Raw genomic sequence first — 19,009 nt, 5'->3', positions numbered from 1 at the left:
CCAGTGAGACTTTAGGGGAGGATGGATAGATCTGAGATAACAAGGGCCAATGGACTTTGCATCTGGAGCAGTGGCCAAGGATAAGGTTGTGGGAGACGTGAAATTACTCTGTCAAAGATCCAAATGGATTCCGGCAAAAGTTTTAGTGTGAGTGCACTGGACTCCAATGCTTAACTTTATTGCTGATGGCCTCTGTTCTGCGTACCAAACAGAAAGTGAGAGGTTTTTATAAGCTGGTTCAATAAATCCTTTCCCAGAAGCTATTTAGTCAGAGAACTTCACTTTAATTTTGAAACAGCTCCTCTTGTTGAAAACAGCAGTGCATTCATGGTATGTGTGGGCAGGTAGAGGCCAAGGGTGAGTCTGTGGGGATAGAATTTGGGTCTTAGAGTTGGACGTAGTCAAAACCTATCAAGCTTAGAAAGGAAAAAGAAAAGGCTTTGAGTCCTGACATTTCAGTTACCAATTTACTGTAATTAAAAACCTTCATTCTTTGAGATTTACCTGTAAATGCGGATGATGTAATTTCTGCTTTCTGACTGACCAGGGTTGTCAAAGTATACAACAAACATGAAATTGCCTCCAAATAGCTAACTAAATATTAATTGGTCTTTTCATTCTATATCTGTTTTCTTTGAAGGATTAGAGGAGGCTACAAATTACTCTGCAATGGCATTTAGGAGAGAAACGCTGGAGGCCTGCTTTATAACTGCCAGTCCCACCTCTCTTGAAGGTTAAAACTTAGGGTGGAATAATGGAAAATGTAAACACAAACGAAACAATTCCAAAGCAGAAGAAAGCTTAGTTTATATATGCAAATGTCAGGTGTGGATGGGTGAGTGTCTTAGAAGATAGATATTAGGATAAGAAGAATGTGGCAGAGAAAGAGAAGGTCATATCTTTGTGAATGTTAGAATATTTTTCACTCCACATCATTTACCTACAACTAAGTCGTCTAACTTTTTTTTTATGTCAATGCCTGTTTCTCTTTTAAAATGTATTATGGAAGCATCTAAAATGTAAGTGGGCTTCACTCTACATTTACCAGTGAATACCCACAAAAGAGCATCTGTGCACAGTGTGAAAAAAATTACATTAATCTAAAGAGATTAATGAAACATTTCATTAAATTATAATGTCAGGTTTTTAGAAAAGGAGGTATTGACAATCCAGAAGCTGAAATTTGAGTAAAATATTTTAGTCTCTCTATAATTAACCAAAACCCCAGCTTATTTTAAACCAATGTTTTTGAAGTGTCTTTTCTCAAACATGTAGTTACATTTTTAAAGTAGATATCCATCTCTTCAATTCTGTGATATTTTGGAGACAGAATTTAAAATCATATTGTCTCCATACCCCTTGCCCCCAAGAAAATAGTAGTCAGAGTAGGATGTAAATATTCAGTGTCCATACTAGCTCAATTCTCTTTGGTGGACGTGCTGGCATCTCTTCTTTGAAAACATTGCCACCTAGGGGAAATTGCAAGTCAAAGCAACATCTGCAATGCACCACACATGTTGCATAATACATAATGATACATTTAAGAAGAAAAACATGTAAAATGTTCTCATAAAATGTTCAGCAAATGAGGTGGGCCACCTAGGAAACACACACTAACTAGAGGGCCTAGAATGTGTGTTTGTGCATAATTTTATTTTTATTTCTATGTATCATTAGAAAGGCATATAGCTTTTGTTTATGCATTAAGGCTTGACTTCTAATTTTTTCCTTCATGTTTAGAAATATTTTTAGAAAATACAAATCCTGACATTTTATTACAGAAATAAAAATTACCTTTTTGGCAAATTATTTAATTAAAATATAATCAGTAACTTTAATTAGTACCCTGAAAGTATTTGAGAGTTTAACATGTAAAGGAATTTCCACTTAAGTCTTAGAAATAAGTAGAAAAACATTTCTCCTTAAACTCACTGATTTATCTCTGAGAATTTCTGGCCAGGTCTTCACATCAGAGCAAGAGTCAGAGATAATTTATTTGGTTTATTGAGGTAAAAATGGCTATTTTTCTTTGCTTTAATTTCTAATATACTTGATAAATGCCTTAGAGAATCACTTAATTTTCTGAAAAAATATTTAACATAAAATATAATTCATGTAGTAACTTTTACATACTATGTGAAAAATATGGGAACTTGAAAGAAAACAACTAATCTTTAAGGTAGTTTAAATGAATAATTGAGCAGCTAGAAAAAATTTATATCCTTTATTAAAAAGTTATTAACTTCAAAAGCTTACTCTTAATAAGTTCCTAACATTTATCTAAAATTAAATCACATGGTCTGAAGATAACAAAAAATTTTGGTTAATTAGGTGCCTCTGGATTAGGACTTCCTAATGCATCAAGAATTATGGAATAAACCATACACAGGGAGAAAACAACTTTATGGGTTATTTGAACAAGTTTTATTGTCCTGTGTTTACCTTTTTAGAATAGTTTTCATGCTGTTCGGTGACTGCCTATTAACACATCAATCTCCCCCAGTAAATGGTAAGCCCCATGGGAGAATAGGCTGTGTTTATATGCAGTCATTTCCAGGGTGCTGTTTGGTCAGTGTTTGTTCTGATTAACTGGTGCCCAAAGTATCCATGCTTTAATACTTTGAATATAATTCTTAGATGTATCTATAGTACTTAAAATAATGCCTGGTATTTAGTAGGAACATAAAACACCATGAGTGAGTGAGTGAATGAATGAATGGCCTCACGAATCAGTCTGCTCCCTGCGTTAAGTGCATTTTATGGAATGTACTACTCTCTCACAGAAAAAGAGAAAAAACAAACAAAAAAAAATTAAGAAGTTAATTTACCATAGAAAGTATCTATACTAGTATAGTATATATATAAAAGGCTAATATGCTAAGTGTCTGACCGTCCAACTGGTCACTATGATGCACATGGACCACCAGGGGGCAGATGCTCAACACAGGAGCTGCTGGGACGCACACTGGCCATTTACAGAGAAATGGCACTGCAGATCTGGCACTGACAAAGCAACACTCAGCTTCCCCCAAGTGGGACACAAGCCCCACCACCACCCCTGAGCGACACCCCACCAAATCGGAGCCGACGCTGCCCAGACCCCATGGTGTAAAATGCAGCCCACAGCCAAGCCAAGTCCAGCCCAGCCCAGCCCAGCCCAGCCAGCCCAGCCTGGAAACGGTCTCTGTGGGTTCTGGGTAATGACATCACATAGCAACGCCCAGCTTCCTCTCCCTAGCGACTAGCCTCCTTGCAGTTTCTTCAGCCCAGGAACATGACTTGCTTTATAGCAGTGGTTCTCAACCTTTCTAATGCCGCGACCCTTTATTACAGTTCCTCATGTTGTGGTGACCCCTAACCATAAAATTATTTTTGTTGCTACTTCATAACTGTAATTTTGCTACTGTTAATGAATCGTAATGTAAATATCTGTGTTTTCCGATGGTCTTAGGCTCTACAGCAGCAGTTCTCAACCTCTGGGTCGTGCTTTATAGCCAGGTGCAAATATTTCACACTTTAATTAAATGTCTGTAAAGCATTTTCCCATGCATCATCTCATTTGATCCTCACAGAAGTCTGGAGTAGGTAGATAGGAGACTCAGTAGAATCCTATTTTCTTTTCATTAGCTGGAAAACAGAGACTTAGAAAGCTTAGAAACTTGACCCCACTGAAAATAAGTAAGAAATGGTGGACCTTGAAAATGACTTCAGGTTTTCTCACTGCGCAGAATATAGTCAAACACTGCTGCCGTTAAATATTTTACCCTTTGTTCTCCCTGCATGAGCTACAATAATGATCTGCTTCATGTTTATATTTACTGCTGTGTTGCTGACAATTACCTGAAAGAGAAGTTGGGATGCTTCACTGGGCTGGAAAAAGTTTAGCTAAATCAGAAAGCAGGTCTAATTAAGCAAGTTTGTTCTATATCTATAAAAGGCTAATAAGTTGACTTGCGCATGCGCGATACATATAAAGCTCTCACTGGAACCAATTGCATGCGTGTGTTTTGATCTGTCATTATCGATCGTGAATTTAGTTGACACTTCTATTATAGAGAAAGGGAAAATAGTGGTATTAAAATATTCTAATTAATTTCCTTTCAGTGTGCACAAATCTGTGCACTGGGCTGCTAGTAATTAATAATTGTAAGTCAAAGGTGAATATAAATTATTCTCATTGCTTTTTAGATAATTATTAGACCAAACATCTCCATTGGTAATTAATAGATAGTGGTACACCAAAGAGAACTATTTTGTCATATTAAAAAATATATATGTATATTTACACACATATATGTTTTATTTACACACATATATAATTTTAGGAATTATTAATATATTTGGTAATAGGATAGAAAAGACTCTAAGATATATTAAGATTAATTATGAATTTATCTACTTGGGTAACTAAACTTGACATTTGATTACTGTCTAGTAAAATTATTTGAATTATTTGGCAGCCCACATGTAACACCACTAAGTTATAGTAAATTCAACAAGCACTGAATATTTTCTGTCTGTAAAGTAGTTGTAATGAGTCTAAACTTTAGTGTCCTATAGGTTTCATACAAAAATGGATAATAATAATGAACACCCTACAGTCTTAAAAATTATGCATTTTAAAACACACTTGACTTAAGGCTTTTAGCAAAATCTTTATGGATCTGTTTTGTTAATGTAATCTGGACCAATCACCTTCCTCCCTCTAACCTCTATCAACAATGAGTCACCACATTGAATTCCCATCAAATCTCTTTCTGTTCTATTCCTTATGGGTCCTTTTTTTCTCTAAGTCAACAATTTTGCTAAACTGCATAAACAAATACATGCTAAAATACTTATTGGGCATTATTAATTGCCAAATATCTTCTAATATATGTAAAATTTAATATTTGGTTTATAAGGAAAACATTGTCTTAAACTAAAGGAGTGGTGAGAGGCTCCTCCTTAACATTGGAGAGGCTTAAGCTAGAGAGAACATGCCATTGACAAGTGGAAAGTATTGTGAAGAAAGTAGGGCTTTAAGGTACACTGGAATTCAACTCCCCGTTTTTGTCCATACTTATGGCTGGGTCTGATAGTAATCTTAGTGACATAGGAGTTGTAATACATTACATGTTCTTATTTCCAATTTAGATTCTTACTAAATTCCAGGTATTTTCCTTATAGTAAACTTTTCTCAGCTTTACAGTTGGACTCTCCATTATGCCCATGACCTCCTGATATTGGCTACTGCTTTTGTTTTTTTACACAGTATTGAATATTCTTCTAACTGACAGCCCTGTGGCAGCCCTCGGGCTCTCCTCCTGCCAGTAGTGAGTAATTTTCCATTTTCACCCACCTTCCATTAGTGACAGCTGACTCCTCATTTAGATAATTAAGAATTCTGCAATCAGAATAAGCTTCATACTTTCACCTTAGAAGAATGGGGCCAGGGGCCAAGAAAGTGCTCTAATGATGTGAATATTCTAGCACAGTTTTTCACTCTGCTCCTTTTCTCCCTTTAAAACTTCTCATCTCATAAATAATTTATCACAAACCTTTGGACACCAATTACTGAGACTCAGCATTTTTCCAGGACAGTATTATCATATGCAGTATGGCTGCAAAAGTTTGACTTAGATATTGACTCGGAGTTATGTCCTTGAATAATCTGAACTGAATTTAAAATTTCATTATTCTCCCCTTCATTTCACAGAGCAGAGTCAATGATTTAAGGAAACAGACTGTGTGGTTTCCAACCTCTTTCACCCATTAGCTGCGCAACTGTGGGTAAGATGTTCAAGGGCTGCTGGCATCAGCTTTCTCACTAGTAAACGAAGCATATGTGCTTAGCATAGGCCCTGACACAGGTCTCAGCAAATGCTCGTTGAAACATGGAATAAAACAAATGTTGATTGTCATAAATTTCTAAATCAGGTACTTTAAATTGTGGAATTATAAAAATGTATGTTCAGGGGCACTTTAGGAGGAGAATCATTGTTGTGAGCACTATTAAGTCGGTTCATATTCATGGTCCAACAAGTGGAAGCCAAGAGCTTTTATGTTACAGTAAATAATTGTTTGTCGAGTTCCTATGAGGATCCATCTGTCAACAAGGACCTGTGTCTTGTGTAGCAGCGTTCAGAGTGCAAGGGCTGTGGTTGGGTTCCTTCCTTGTTCACTCTTGTCTAGGCTTTTCTACTGAGACTAGTTTTAGGTCACACGTCGTGAATAAGTCACCATGCTTCCTTGTTAGAACTACCTAGTAATCATAGTTCATTTCGTAGATTTATTTTGTTCATTTCATAGTTTCATCCATTTTTTTTCATAATATTAAAAATGTTTATTGAGGCCTCCTTAGGTGCATGGAAAATAGAAAATTAGTTCCTTGCCCTATAGTATTCTTAGGTAGAAGAGAACCACAGACAACTAACTATAATTTCAAAAGGCTAATGGGATTGTCAATGAAGTGAGTGTGAAGGAATTACAAAGCAGGGGTACCTACCCTTTCCAAAGGTGCTCTGGGGCAATTGATGAATGCATTACTAACAAAGTTGTGAATGTGGAAACTGCCTCTCAGGCTAAGGCAGAGCCAATACTTACCACTGATTTATGCACCCAATAGAAGTGGTTAAGCAGCTGGAAAGAGCTGGAAATGGGGCAGTAATGAAGATATTAATTATCTTCTGGATGCCAGACAAACAAATAAGCTGGTTTGTCTCTTTCCCTAACAAGTTGTGCTGTAATTGGTGGCTGTTATCATTAATAAATTAAGTGATGCTCAAGTGCCAGAAAGGAAGTGACTATCACAAGTCCTGCATTTAAAACTAGGTAATGGCCAATGAACAAATATTCTCATTTTTGTTTCTCAGGATTAAAGTATTAAGCATTATTTCATTTAGCAATTTGGATTTAAAATTTAAGCATTAAAGATAAAGTTTAAGTGTCGCCTTCTTTTGCTATCTCTATTAAAGGACATAAAAATATATTGTCTGTGCAGATTGCTGATGTTAGTGGTCTTAATGTCAAAATTCAAAATAGATTTAGTATAAGTATGCCTTTAGATAACCTATAATTAACAGTATTACATTATTATAATTACATAAAATAATAATTCATAGAAATCCAAGGACACTTGTGAATCTGTTTTCCCTCTTTTCTTTACAAACTTTGGTAGTTTATGGCTTTTTCTCAGAGGTCAAAAATATATTAAAAGCCAAGGTATATGGCAACACATTCAAATGAATAATATAAATATCTTAATATGGTGGTTGTACCAACACCTTTACAGTACCCGTTATATATATTAATATATACATATAAATGTCCCCAAAAATGCATCTGTAAATACAACAGGAACACCAGGATCAGTAGTTCATATTTAAATTTTTTACCTCTGCCACTAGGTGGCACCTATACATTATTAGTTGTACAGCATAGGGTTCTGCATAAGAAGGCAAAATATAAAGTAAATGAGATAAATAGTTAATAGTTTTATTAACTTTGTTTGTACTTAAATATTTGTGCCAGGAAATAACTTGAGATCATGGGTTTATTGCAGGGAATAGTATGGAATTCACAAAACTCTTTTAAGAAAAAAAAAAAGCATTAAATATTCCTCTTTTAAGAAAAAAATAAAGATGAACATTGACGTTGGAAAATCCACTGGAGGAAAAAAATATAGTCACTTGTTCTTGACCTCAACTTGTCATTTTACATATAACCTCTCAGCTCATGAGAATGCTACAACCTATGCTAGATTCTATAGGTACAATTATATAGAGCAGCATTATAATTTTGCTTTTTGTAGTGCTATTTATTGGTAAATGTCATATGAAATGTCTAATCTAATAGTGGCTTTTGTGAGAGCTGGTAATTAATTAGTACCCATTAAAAGTCTTAACCAACAATAACTAAAAGTGGCATGCTAAAAATCTAAATGTATTCATAGGAGAGACTACTCAATATTTTATAACAGAAATGTAAGTCACTCTAAAAAGTTCAAATGCCATATGAAAGCATCAGAAGATGCCAATATATTATTTTTAGGTATAGCATAAGACAGAACCTTCAATAATGAGGTATCATTCTGAATGATATCCAATTAATTATCTTACACACTTATAAAATTACCTAAAAATTCTTATATTTTTCTAAAGTAAACTTTTTATTTTACCTTAATTAAAGATAAAAAGCAACACGACTACATCTTAGACTAATTTATTGTACTTCAATTTTCTCCCCACCTAATATATGCATATTGGCCCACATGTACAAAAAATATTAAACAACAAGTTGTCAGATTATCATCATATGATTTATATCCATTCCAAAACTACTACTAGGAATTATAATGGAGACAGAAATACCAGTATCATTTCCTTAGGTGTCCCTATTATCAACCCTACTTTGCAGATACTGTCTATTTCCTCTTTCCAACCCTCCTTGGAACTCAGGTCAAGCTTATGAAAAAAAATTTGTTCCTGAACAGAGTGTTTTAAATAAGGCAACAGAGGGATATGTTCCAATAACACAGGGGTCCTCAAACTTTTTAAAAAGGGGTCCAGTTCGCTGTCCCTCAGATCGTTGGAGGGCCGGACTATAGTTTAAAAAAAAACTATGAACAAACTCCTATGCACACTGCTAAGTCGGCTGCTAAGCAGGACAGGCAGCGGCAGCAAAAACACCCGGCGGGCCGGATAAATGTCCTCGGCGGGCCGCATGTGGCCCACGGGCCGTAGTTTGAGGACCCCTGCAATAACATGTGTACCTACAACTTTGAACTCAAAATAGAGTACTAGAGTTCCCAACTTACTTCTTTGCATTTCAGTTTCTTCATCTGTAGAAGGAAATTAAAGCATTCGTTCACAGTGTGGTTATGTTTAAATGTGATAATGCTAAGAATCTTGCATATGCTCAATGGTGTTTTTTTTGGAATCTTACGTCTATGTTCTGAATAACTTAAGTGTCTATAGCAGCTATTTAATATTTATTGGAATTTTCAATATCTTTAGGTACAGCATAAGACTTTGTCAAATTTAAGCATTATGATCTATGTATTTTGAGTTTGAAAAAAATGTGTTCTAATATCCATTGCTTAGATAGGGAAGAATGGTCCTGCCTCAAATGGGTAATTCTTAGCATGAGACATTAAGATATTATGTCAGCCATAGAAAGAAATGAAACATCATTTACTAGCAGTGGGAGGAGGAAATAAAGGCCAGGATATGTATTTTGAGGTTGAAGCCAGCTCAGAGATTTAATTGGTTCACATGGTATGTGCAGCTCAAAGTAGTTTTTGTGATTGTAGTTATCCAAGGAGAAACAAGGCAAAGTTAATCACTTTTTTATCTTGTGAGATTTTACATTTTTGGTTGTTCTAATCATTAACAAGTTACATTCAGATATTACATTATATGTAAATGGTCTCATCTGTGCATAAGACTCTTAATACAACTGGTAAGTATTGAATATCACTGTTCTGAGTACTGGCTAAGTATTGGCTCATTTAATCTTCATAATCTCATTTAATCCCAAGATAGTTAGTACAGATAAGGAAAATGAGAAGCCTCAACATCAGTAACATTTCTGAGGATACTAGAGTAATTAATGGAAATTTTGAACCTACAAACCACAATCTTAAACATGAAATTCTTATGAGGGCTCTGCAATGCCTAAACCACAGAGCATCTGGGTCTTTAATGTGCACCTATAGCAATTAGAGGCCTTGCTACAAAGTAGATTCTAACTCAGTAGATCTGCATTGGAGCCAAGGCATCTGCATTTTCTAACACACTCTCAGGGGGTGCCAATATTGCTGGTGCCCATATCAAGGCACCAGACCATTGCATTTGTACACTATTTGTATACAGAAGCTAAAACTAAATTTTAAGAACAAGTAGATTCATTCTTAGTTCAATAAAAAAATTGGTTATCTCAGTCCAAAAAAATTGCAATGAGATGAGATTTTCTGAGCCTTGTTAACGAATCTAGGCTGATCTCATGTTGAGATTTTCGGTTGATAATTTTGATTATAAAATGTAGTTTAGTGTATAGTGATTAACAGTTAAGTCTGGAATGCAATGCTTCTTAAATATTTGGTTATTTGGTCTTCACAATAGGCCTGAGAGGGATGGAGGAAACAGACACAAGAGGCTACCGCTATGGGTCTCTGAGGCAGCAGTGACCACACACCAATGCCCAAACTCTTCTCTTTCATCCGCTGACCTTGATGTGAAGCTATGTTCCATTAAGGGGCTAAAAGTAAATTGGTGCAGAACAATGCTAGTACTGAAACAATTTAGAGCCACATTTTGATGTTGCTCTAAATCCGAAGATATCAAGGCCAAAGTGATTCAGAAGCATTAAGAGTAATTTTCAATTGTGACTGTATTAATTTGAACCTACCTAAATATAAACAACATAGCTGCACATATTTTATTATGCTGCTAAAAGATAAATAAGCCATTTTCTTTAAAAAATGAATTTCTACTAGTGTATTATTGATTTTTAGAGAGAAAGGAAGGGACAGGGAGAGATTGAAAAACATCAATGGGCTGCCTCATACAGGCTTGTGATCTGGGTTTGAGTCTGCAAGCTGGGCATGGGTCCTAACCAAATCAGCAACCTTTTTGTGCAAGAAATGGTGCACAACCTACTGAGCCACAAAGCAAGGGCAAGAAGCTTTTGTCTTGTCCTACTCACTCCCTTACTCATATGGGGTGATATGAGTATCATTTTCTTTGCAGATGCTATAGGTTTTGTGTAGCTGACAGGACTGGTTATTTTACCTCATGTGTTTATTTTAATGAAACTATGGTAGAATTACTGTCTTTATATGCATATGTCCATGGTCAGCAAACTGCGGCTCGCGAGCCACATGCGGCTCTTTGGCTCCTTGAGTGTGGCTCTTCCACAAAATACCACGGCCTGGGCGAGTCTATTTTGAAGAAATGAAGTTAGAAGAAATTTAAGTTTAAAAAATTTGGCTCTCAAAAGAAATTTCAATCGTTGAACTGTTGATATTTGGCTCTGTTGACTAATGAGTTTGCCGACCACTGGCATATGTATTCAGAATTCAGAGTTGATCTCTAAATGTTAAGTATATTTGCCATCCTTAAAATGCTAATTTTTCACAGAAAAAAAATCTCCTTAACTTACTGTGAAGACCAAGTAATGAAGATAAATCAACAAATGCTGTTGTCAGTCCCTAGAAAAGGAAAATATCAGAATCTCTACTTGAAAAAACATCTAAGAATATACAGCAAAGGTTCTTCAAGCACATACCTTATAAATATATTATTTTTCTGACAAATAACAAAGGAAATACCTCCATTCTTGAAATAAATGACTAAGTGGCACTTCATTACCATTGTGTTCACTCAACAAACTTGATAGTACTTTAATAATGAGCTTACTGTATTTTTAAAAAAATGTGTTTTCTTCAAGTGTACACTTACCTCTAAAATGAATGACTGGGTGTATTCTAAGCCATATTAAGACTGTTACTATTGAATCATCAAGTTGTACTGAACAAGCTGTGCAGAGGTTCTCCAAGGGAGTTTACAACTATGGTGCTCCAGTCATGCTGAGCAGAGTGCTGTCATTACATGATCATGTAAGGGAGGTTTCTGAAAAGGGTCACAGGTATACTGGATGACCAAATCCCTCACCCCTGACATGATTTAATTATTTCCTGTCAGCGTTCAGGATTAGTAATGACCATCACAATACCTAATAAAAAAAAATGTGAAGAAATCAGATGTTTTTCCTTTAATTTTTGTTGGTGTCTATTCAGAAGGTATGGATAGCACACAAATGAACAGGTAATATGGCTTTTGCTTACCTCTCTCGCTTTTCATTGGCCACTCCTTCAGAACACCGTGGTTCCCTGTCCTCAATTAACCCAAGGCACAAGCTCCTCCTAGCTCTTGGCCTTTAGACTCATAGCTTCCTCTGCCCACAGTAAACACCCCCAGTTTCACTCTTGGATTTTCTTATGACATACTAGAGTCCTGGTGCATGAAAATTCATGCACTGGAGGGGGGTTCCTCAGCCTGACCTGACCCCTATCACAGTCCAGGAGCCCTCAGGGGCAGGAGGCAACCTGGTGATCAGGGGAAGGCGATGCCCCCATCACACCTCTGCTGCTGCCACTGCCGACAGTGCAAGCCTCGGCCGGCCCTGGTTACCTGAACCTTGGGCGGCCCTGGGTGGCTGGGCAGCCGCCATTGGTGGCTTGCCTGTGCCTCAGGCTGGCCCTGGGTGGCTGTGGGGCTGAAGGGACTGGGGGACTCCAGAGGCAGGCACCCCAGTGGGGCTGAGGGGACTGGATGCCGCCATCTTGTGGCTGTGGGCACCTCCATCTTTGAGGGTGTGGCAGTCAATTAGCATATTCCATCCTTATTGGCTGTGGGCACTGTCATCTTTGTGAGGGTGTGACAGTCAGTTAGCATATTCCCTCTTTATTATATAGGATACTTTCATAGTGGTGTATTTCCTTTAGAATAGTTGCAGCAAGTAATTTTTCTAACTCTTCATTTAATGTTTTTATTTTCTACTGCAATATAAGCTACATGAGTAGGGGGTTTGTTTATTCGTCATTGTACCCTTACACTCTTCACAGTGCTTAACCCCTAGAAATTCAGTAAATATTTCTTGGTTAATGGCACATAAACTAGGGTGAAGTTCTGAGTTGCTGGAGGCTAAGTCCAGCAGGACATAATAAATGCGAGAAGTTCATCAGAAGGCTGATGGGCATTTTCAGCAGGGCTGAAGATCTGCATTTTATTGCCTGCTGCCAGACAGCTGAGGGCAGTTCCCCTTACCTGATAATCCTCTATTGTTTACCAAGCCTTACCTTTGATATGTATATCTGCTTTGCTATAGGGAAAAATGTGGGAATAAGCCAGGGGTCCCAAGATTCAGAGAGCTTAGTCACTACAACTAAGTATCTGTCTGGCCTCCCAAATTCATATTTCTTCTCTAGTCTCTTCATTCATTTACTCCCAGCCCTTCTCCAGATTCCTGAACCCTAGTAGATGCGGAAAAGACCTCAGCACTGAGTCACTGCTCATGTTTACATCTTTTACAATGACTAGTGGAGGGACACTGTGTGTGTGTAGAAACACTGTGTTGAATCTTTAATTTAAAAGTAGAATATTTTGTAAAATAGAGAATTGTCCAGATGTGATTGTAAAAAATTCAATCCTAAATGAAAGGGTTTCTTTACTGAGAACATGCTTAAGATCTAGGGAATATTTTTCATGGATTAAGTGTTTTGGAGCTATGCCTTGTAAAGATTTATTGACCGGTATTGGGATTGACCAGGTACAGAGTTCTTGATTTCCCTCTGCTTATATACATTATAGATGCATATAGCTAGCCAATTTTAAACTACTTTTATAGGGAACTCAGAAATTGCATGATGCAGGAAATTATTTCTTAGAGTATAAATAAATGTTTGATTATTCACTGCTATAGTTTGGAGTGTTTGGTGTCATTTAAAAATTCTTACAATGTTTGAATTAGTTTTTCTTCTTCTGTTCATCCTGTTGGCTACTGAAGTATATTTCTGAATAGATTTCTGATATTTAAATAATAATAAGTGAGAAGCAATATAATTTCACTTAATACTTTATTTTTATTTCTATTATTTTTCAACAGCTTAAGCTTATCACTCCGAAAGCTGCAATACACTGGGCTATCTGAGTAAAACTCAAGATCCAGGTAAGATATCACCATACAGTCTTCACCGAATAAATACTAAATGTTGGTTAAAACTATACTTAGAAGTACAGTTTGTCAAGATACAATTTTTGAAATGGCAGGCTTAAATTCTTTATCTATGGAGTCCATCTATTCTGGAAATATGCTATCAATGTAAACTTTTTTAAGTTGATAATTAAGTGCTCAGGAAGAAATGTATTGTTCCTAAAAAAAAGTCTAAATAAAAGCTATTGTTTTGAATAATGTATTTTTGGTAGTGACATTAGAAATTACACATCTTTGCAAACTTGCACTTACACATCTTTGTTTTATTCTTTTATAAGTAAAAGAAATGGTATTCCACCCCAAAATGTCAATAATCTTTAAAATCAATTCTGCAAAAAAATTATTTTTATGGTCCCTGTGAAGTTATGACAAGGCATATATCTAGGAACAAGGCTTCAAAATCTAAACTATGTTCCATTGCTTGCAGTTACCTTGGGTTTTAACTAGATGTGCAAGTTGACTTCTGACCATGGGGCATCTTCTCCACGCATGGTATGGATTGTTGAAGCCATGGCAGATAACCAGTTCCACAGAAGCAACTTCCATGTTCTTCTGAGGAAGATCCATGGCACTGTGGAACAAGAACTATAAATGAGCAATGCCTCGGAGTCTGAATATGGGGCTACCAAAATACAGCCTTCAAAAATCAACTCTGAAGGTGGAAAAATCTACAAGAAAAGTTTAATAAATAGTTTTAATAAAATAAGTTGAGTTATCAGGTTAAGAGCACTGATGGATATTCAGTAGAAATGGCACGTGCTCCTTATGGATGTAACAGTTAAAAAAGCTATTGATTTCAAGGTCATTAAGTAGATAATCATATATCTGTTATATTAAACAACAACAACAACACGTTTTTAGTAGTGCCAGAATTAAGAAAACTTGGATATCTAGAAAGGAAAACACCAAATGAAAACATTCAAACTGTAGTAATAAAATATTTGGCCTTTAATCATTTTGAATTAAAAATTATGTTTGAAAGCTCCCCTTCCCCCACCCACAGTCACACACAAACACATCAATTTTTAAAATTTTTATAATGGCCAAAGAAAGGGTTTACATGGATATTTTTATTAATGGAACTCACTTTTAAATTAGTTTTTAATATGTTGCTAATCCATCCCATTCCTCAAATCCCTTTCTAACAGTGTCCTGTAACATGAGGAGAGCCTCCTGTGACACTTTCGGAATGACCTATGCTGGGCTTAAAGAAGAACAGTCTATAAAGTTCGCTCTCTCCTCCTCAGCCATCAGGAATGATAAGGGCATTTCCAGAGGCAAATGATTCTCTTCCTCTTTCTGCTCATCCTCCTCTAGCCCCTCCTCCTCTTCTATTTCCTCTGCTTCCTCCTCTTCCACCTCCTCCTCCGCCTCTTCCACCTCCTCTTCATCCTGGGCCTCTGCCTCTTCATCTTCCTCCTCCTCACTCTCCTCTTCCTCACTCTCTTCGTCTTTCCCATCACACTCCTCCTCATCACACTCATCATCGTATTTCTCCTCTTCCTCTTCATCCACCAGCTGTGGGGCCGGAGAATGGTTTTCCTCTTCCTCCGGGGCAGGACTAAAGGCCAGAGAGGGATTCTGCCCAAAGCCATACAAAGCGTCCTGCAGCTCCGCGTCTTCCTCATCCCCACTGGGAGGCGCGTCGTTTCCACCTTCCTGGGCCTGCTGAGCCCGCAGCGCCTCCTGCTGGCGCTCCAGCTTCTCTTGCTGCCGCATGTCCTCGTAGATCTGGTTCATGATGAACTGGGTGGTGTTGCGGGGCGCCTGCAAGCCGGGCGCCCGCCACCCATACAGGTTGACAGGCTGCAGCAGGGGGCTCACCTCCACGGATGGGCTCTTTGGGACCGGGCGGCTAGGCTGGCGGCGCAGGCCTCGGCCCCTGCGGCCCCAGCGCTTCTTGCGGACAGGGGCCCTCGCCCAGCCGGGGTTCCAGGGCCCACGCCAGCAGAAGCAGCAGCAAAGGCAGACTGGGTGCAGACCGTACATTCGGGCCACCAGCCCAGGGCTGGGGGGCTTCCGGTATCCCATTGGAGGTGGGCACCAGGGCCCTCCCCAGCACCCCCAGTTAGAGTACATGCTCCAATAAGGACTCTGGGGTGGTTGGAACCAAGGGCCCGGGCCGTACCGTGGCTTCTGCTGCTTCCTCTGGGGCTCATACTCAGACTTGGGGCCATAGTGTTGCCGCCGCTTGTAAATCGGGGCGCCCCTGCGCCTTCGGTGGCAGGAGGACCAAGTGCGAGACGGAGCAGAGGATGCCCAGCCGCCGCCCAGGTTAAGGGGGGCTTCCCTTTTATTGAGGGTCTGGGTCATGGCTCAGGGAGCTCCGAGAGGTCTAGGTGGAAGCGTCCTAAAAGCTGTCCTCAAATTTGGCCAGATCCGAGGTTCTGCCGCCTCGTCACCCAGTGTCCCTCCGCACAGCACCACGTGCCTGCCTGAGATCCGGCCTTACCCTCCAGAGAGACCCTCTTCTCCGCTCGCTCACCCGCTCTTCTGCGGGAATCTCTTGTCCTTCGCACCCGGGTGGCCTCGCCCAGGTGGGTTGGGTGGGGCTGGCGCTGTGTGAAGAGGGTGGGGACAGAAGTGTTGGTGCTCAACACTAAGGGGCAGGCGCCCCGCACGCCCCCACCTCCGCGGGGGTTCGGGCTGGGGAGGCCGGGGGTTCCCGTTACCTTGATGCTCCCTCTCAACCCAGGCGCGTCTCCGCCAGCGTCCTGGCCGGACTGAGGGGGCGCGGGCAACGACAGCCTTTAAATACCGGCGGGAGGCCCCGCGTGCCACCGCGTCCTTGGTTGCCCTGGGCGACAGCCAATTGGAGTCGAGGTCGTTCCTGTGCACGGAGGCTGGGTTCGGGCCAGAACCAGGTGCCCCGTGAACGTTCGCAGGGGGCTTGTGACGCAGTTCTGAGGGGGAGCTGGTGGCTGGGTTTCTGCTGCCCCGCTTAGGAGACGCTGGAGGCAGTTTTCTTCAACCACCTGCAGGCGTGGGCGTGCAGAAGCTGGCCCTCCGGCTGAACGTGGGAGGCGGGGGGGGGGGGGGGGGGGAGAACTGTGTATCCGTAAACCAATAAACGTATATCCAACCCCTTCAAGGAGAAAGGGGGGGAGGGAGAAAGTTCTCCGTGTCAGAAAACGGGGCCCCGCTCCTGACCTTAGGGTCAGTGCCTGCTCTTCCAACCACTGGGAGCCGGGGCTCCTGATCCCTGAACCAGGGCGGCAGACGTTTATGGCGCGGCTGATTGTGCGCTGGGGCTCCCGCTCACCATGCCCACGCCTGCCTGTGAGCTGGGCGTTGTCACCACGCCTGGCAGTTGGGGAACTGAGAGGTGGATTTGCCCAAGGTCGTGGGGCTAATGAACTGTAGGGCTAATACCTAAGCTTATGCTCCTTTGACCCCAGAGCCTAAATTCTTCACATCGGCACGCTGTACTGCACACCCACCTTCACACCCACCTTCAATAGGGTTCTTACGATGAGCAAACGAGACCAGGATGCGAACACTTTGCTAATGGTAATATAGGACGCAAACGTTCGTTGATGTGATCCAGGGGTTGCTGAAAATACAAATAGTATGTATTTCCTTCTGTTCCGTTATTGGCCAGACAGCACATACCCCTGTTTCAAAAGCTTGAGGACCCCTGCTTTGCGGTATTACGGTTAAAGAATGGGGTAAAGAATAAGGGCTTTGCCCTGGCCTGTGTGGCTCTGTGGTTAGAGGGTTGGCCTGTGCAGGGCGGGTCGTGGGTTCCATTCCTGGTCAAGGGGCATGTACCTGGAGGAACCAATCTCTCTCTCTCTCTCTCTCTCTCCTCACTCCTTGGGCTTTGATTTAAGTAGACACAAACTTACTCTGAATGATACAATTTTGTGAATACATGTCATCCTGAATTCTTTCAACTCCATAGAATGCACCACATCAAGAGTGAACTCTAATGTTAACTATGGGATTTGGGCGACAATGATGTGTCAGTGTCTATTGTAACCAATGTACCAGTCTAGAAGGAATGTTTATAATGGGGGAGATGTGAATGAGTGGGGGGAGGCAGTATATAGGAAATCTCTGTACCCTGTGCTCAGTTTTGCTTGAACCTAAAACTGCTCCCCCCCCAAAAAAGAAAAAAAAAAAAATAGAAGGGATGTTTAAAAAATAGAAGTGTTTCTACTTCAACTCACAAATCATTAACCTCTGTAAGCTTCCAGTTTCTTACCCATGCCATGAGTGTAGCTACAGTACCTCTTCCACAGGCTTGTGTAAGGAATAAATAAGATGCTGCATTAACTCACTTAGTTCAGGTGCTCAGTAGCACTCGGTAACCATGAAATAGCATCATTATCATGTTTGAATACTTTGGGACTTTTAAAGCAGTTGATATAGTATCTGTAAAGATAACCCTGTGGTGTGATGCAGAAATAGGCACCTCCACCCTTGTGTCCTTCTCTTCACCCACTTCTTGGAAATATCAAACAAGTGCTCCCCTAGAGAAAACTGTCCCAGAGTATGTCCCCTTTATTACTTTCATGTGGTGAGTGAAATTGTGCAAAACGGAACACTTCCCACTAGGAACCTGAGTCTATGCATGCTTCCATTAAATGACAAGAAGCAAAATGTGGGAAGCCTGAAGTTTGCAAAGGTTATTTATGCATTCCTGGTTGAAAACGAAGAACAGTTTGGGGGGGTTCCTGGATCAGGACTGTAACCATTGCCTTGGGACCTGTAGATACCACAAGCTTCATTCAATTTTATTTGCCCTGTGGTTTGCTGAAGACAAGCCTGCTTGACTCCAAGTGCAGAGTGCTGACACATTTAGCCTCCAGTGTCCCTTTCTGGATGTAGAATCAAACATTTGACAGTTACTCTCTGCCTGCTCTGCATAACACAAAGCAGACTGGTGATATTCCAGATTTATTTTTCTAAGGACATGTGTCATATACAAATACTAGGGGTCCAGTGCATGAATTCGTGCACCTTGAAAGGAATTGTGGGCCACAAGGCTGCAATGGGCACAGGGGCAGGTCTTGTCCCATCCTCCGCCCCACCCCCCGCCCGGCCCCTCCCACCACGGCCCCCAGTTCCCTGTCTGCAGGCAACCCCGCTCCCACTGCCGCCACTCACACATGCTGACAGCTCTGGCGCTGCTCGCACCCGCTGACAGCGTAGAGCGATTGGGGCCGGCACCAGGAGCAGGTGCGAGCAGGGCCGGCGCCAGCAGGGACCACAACGTGGGGGGTGGGGGGGCAAAGAATTTTCAGTAACC

At 40.3% G+C, this 19,009-nt stretch overlaps 1 protein-coding gene across 7 annotated transcripts in view; it reads right to left on the bottom strand.

The window, feature by feature from the left end:
* The window catches only part of CCER1 (coiled-coil glutamate rich protein 1), a 129,351-nt gene extending 112,574 nt beyond the window's left edge, over window positions 1-16,777 (bottom strand). For 2 of the 7 annotated variants that reach the window (XR_008556702.1, XR_008556704.1), the window contains exons 1-3: window positions 16,428-16,777; window positions 16,208-16,313; window positions 14,187-14,326 (exon numbers count right to left, since the gene is read on the bottom strand). Coding sequence is in view for 1 of the 7 variants with exons in the window: in XM_008143777.3 (XP_008141999.2) it covers window positions 14,950-16,068 (1,119 nt within the window). In the remaining 6 variants the exon portion in view is untranslated. Of the gene's footprint in view, window positions 1-175; window positions 364-8,799; window positions 8,822-11,142; window positions 11,192-14,009; window positions 14,327-14,685; window positions 16,314-16,427 lie in introns of those variants that run through there. The other 5 variants (XR_008556701.1, XR_008556700.1, XR_008556703.1 and 2 more) reach the window with 5 other exon arrangements.
* Between the last annotated feature and the right edge of the window lie 2,232 nt (window positions 16,778-19,009).

Source organism: Eptesicus fuscus, chromosome 7 (assembly GCF_027574615.1).
Source record: "Eptesicus fuscus isolate TK198812 chromosome 7, DD_ASM_mEF_20220401, whole genome shotgun sequence".
In the NCBI taxonomy this organism is placed as follows: domain Eukaryota; kingdom Metazoa; phylum Chordata; class Mammalia; order Chiroptera; family Vespertilionidae; genus Eptesicus; species Eptesicus fuscus.
This window is presented reverse-complemented; position numbering and strand designations above follow the sequence as displayed.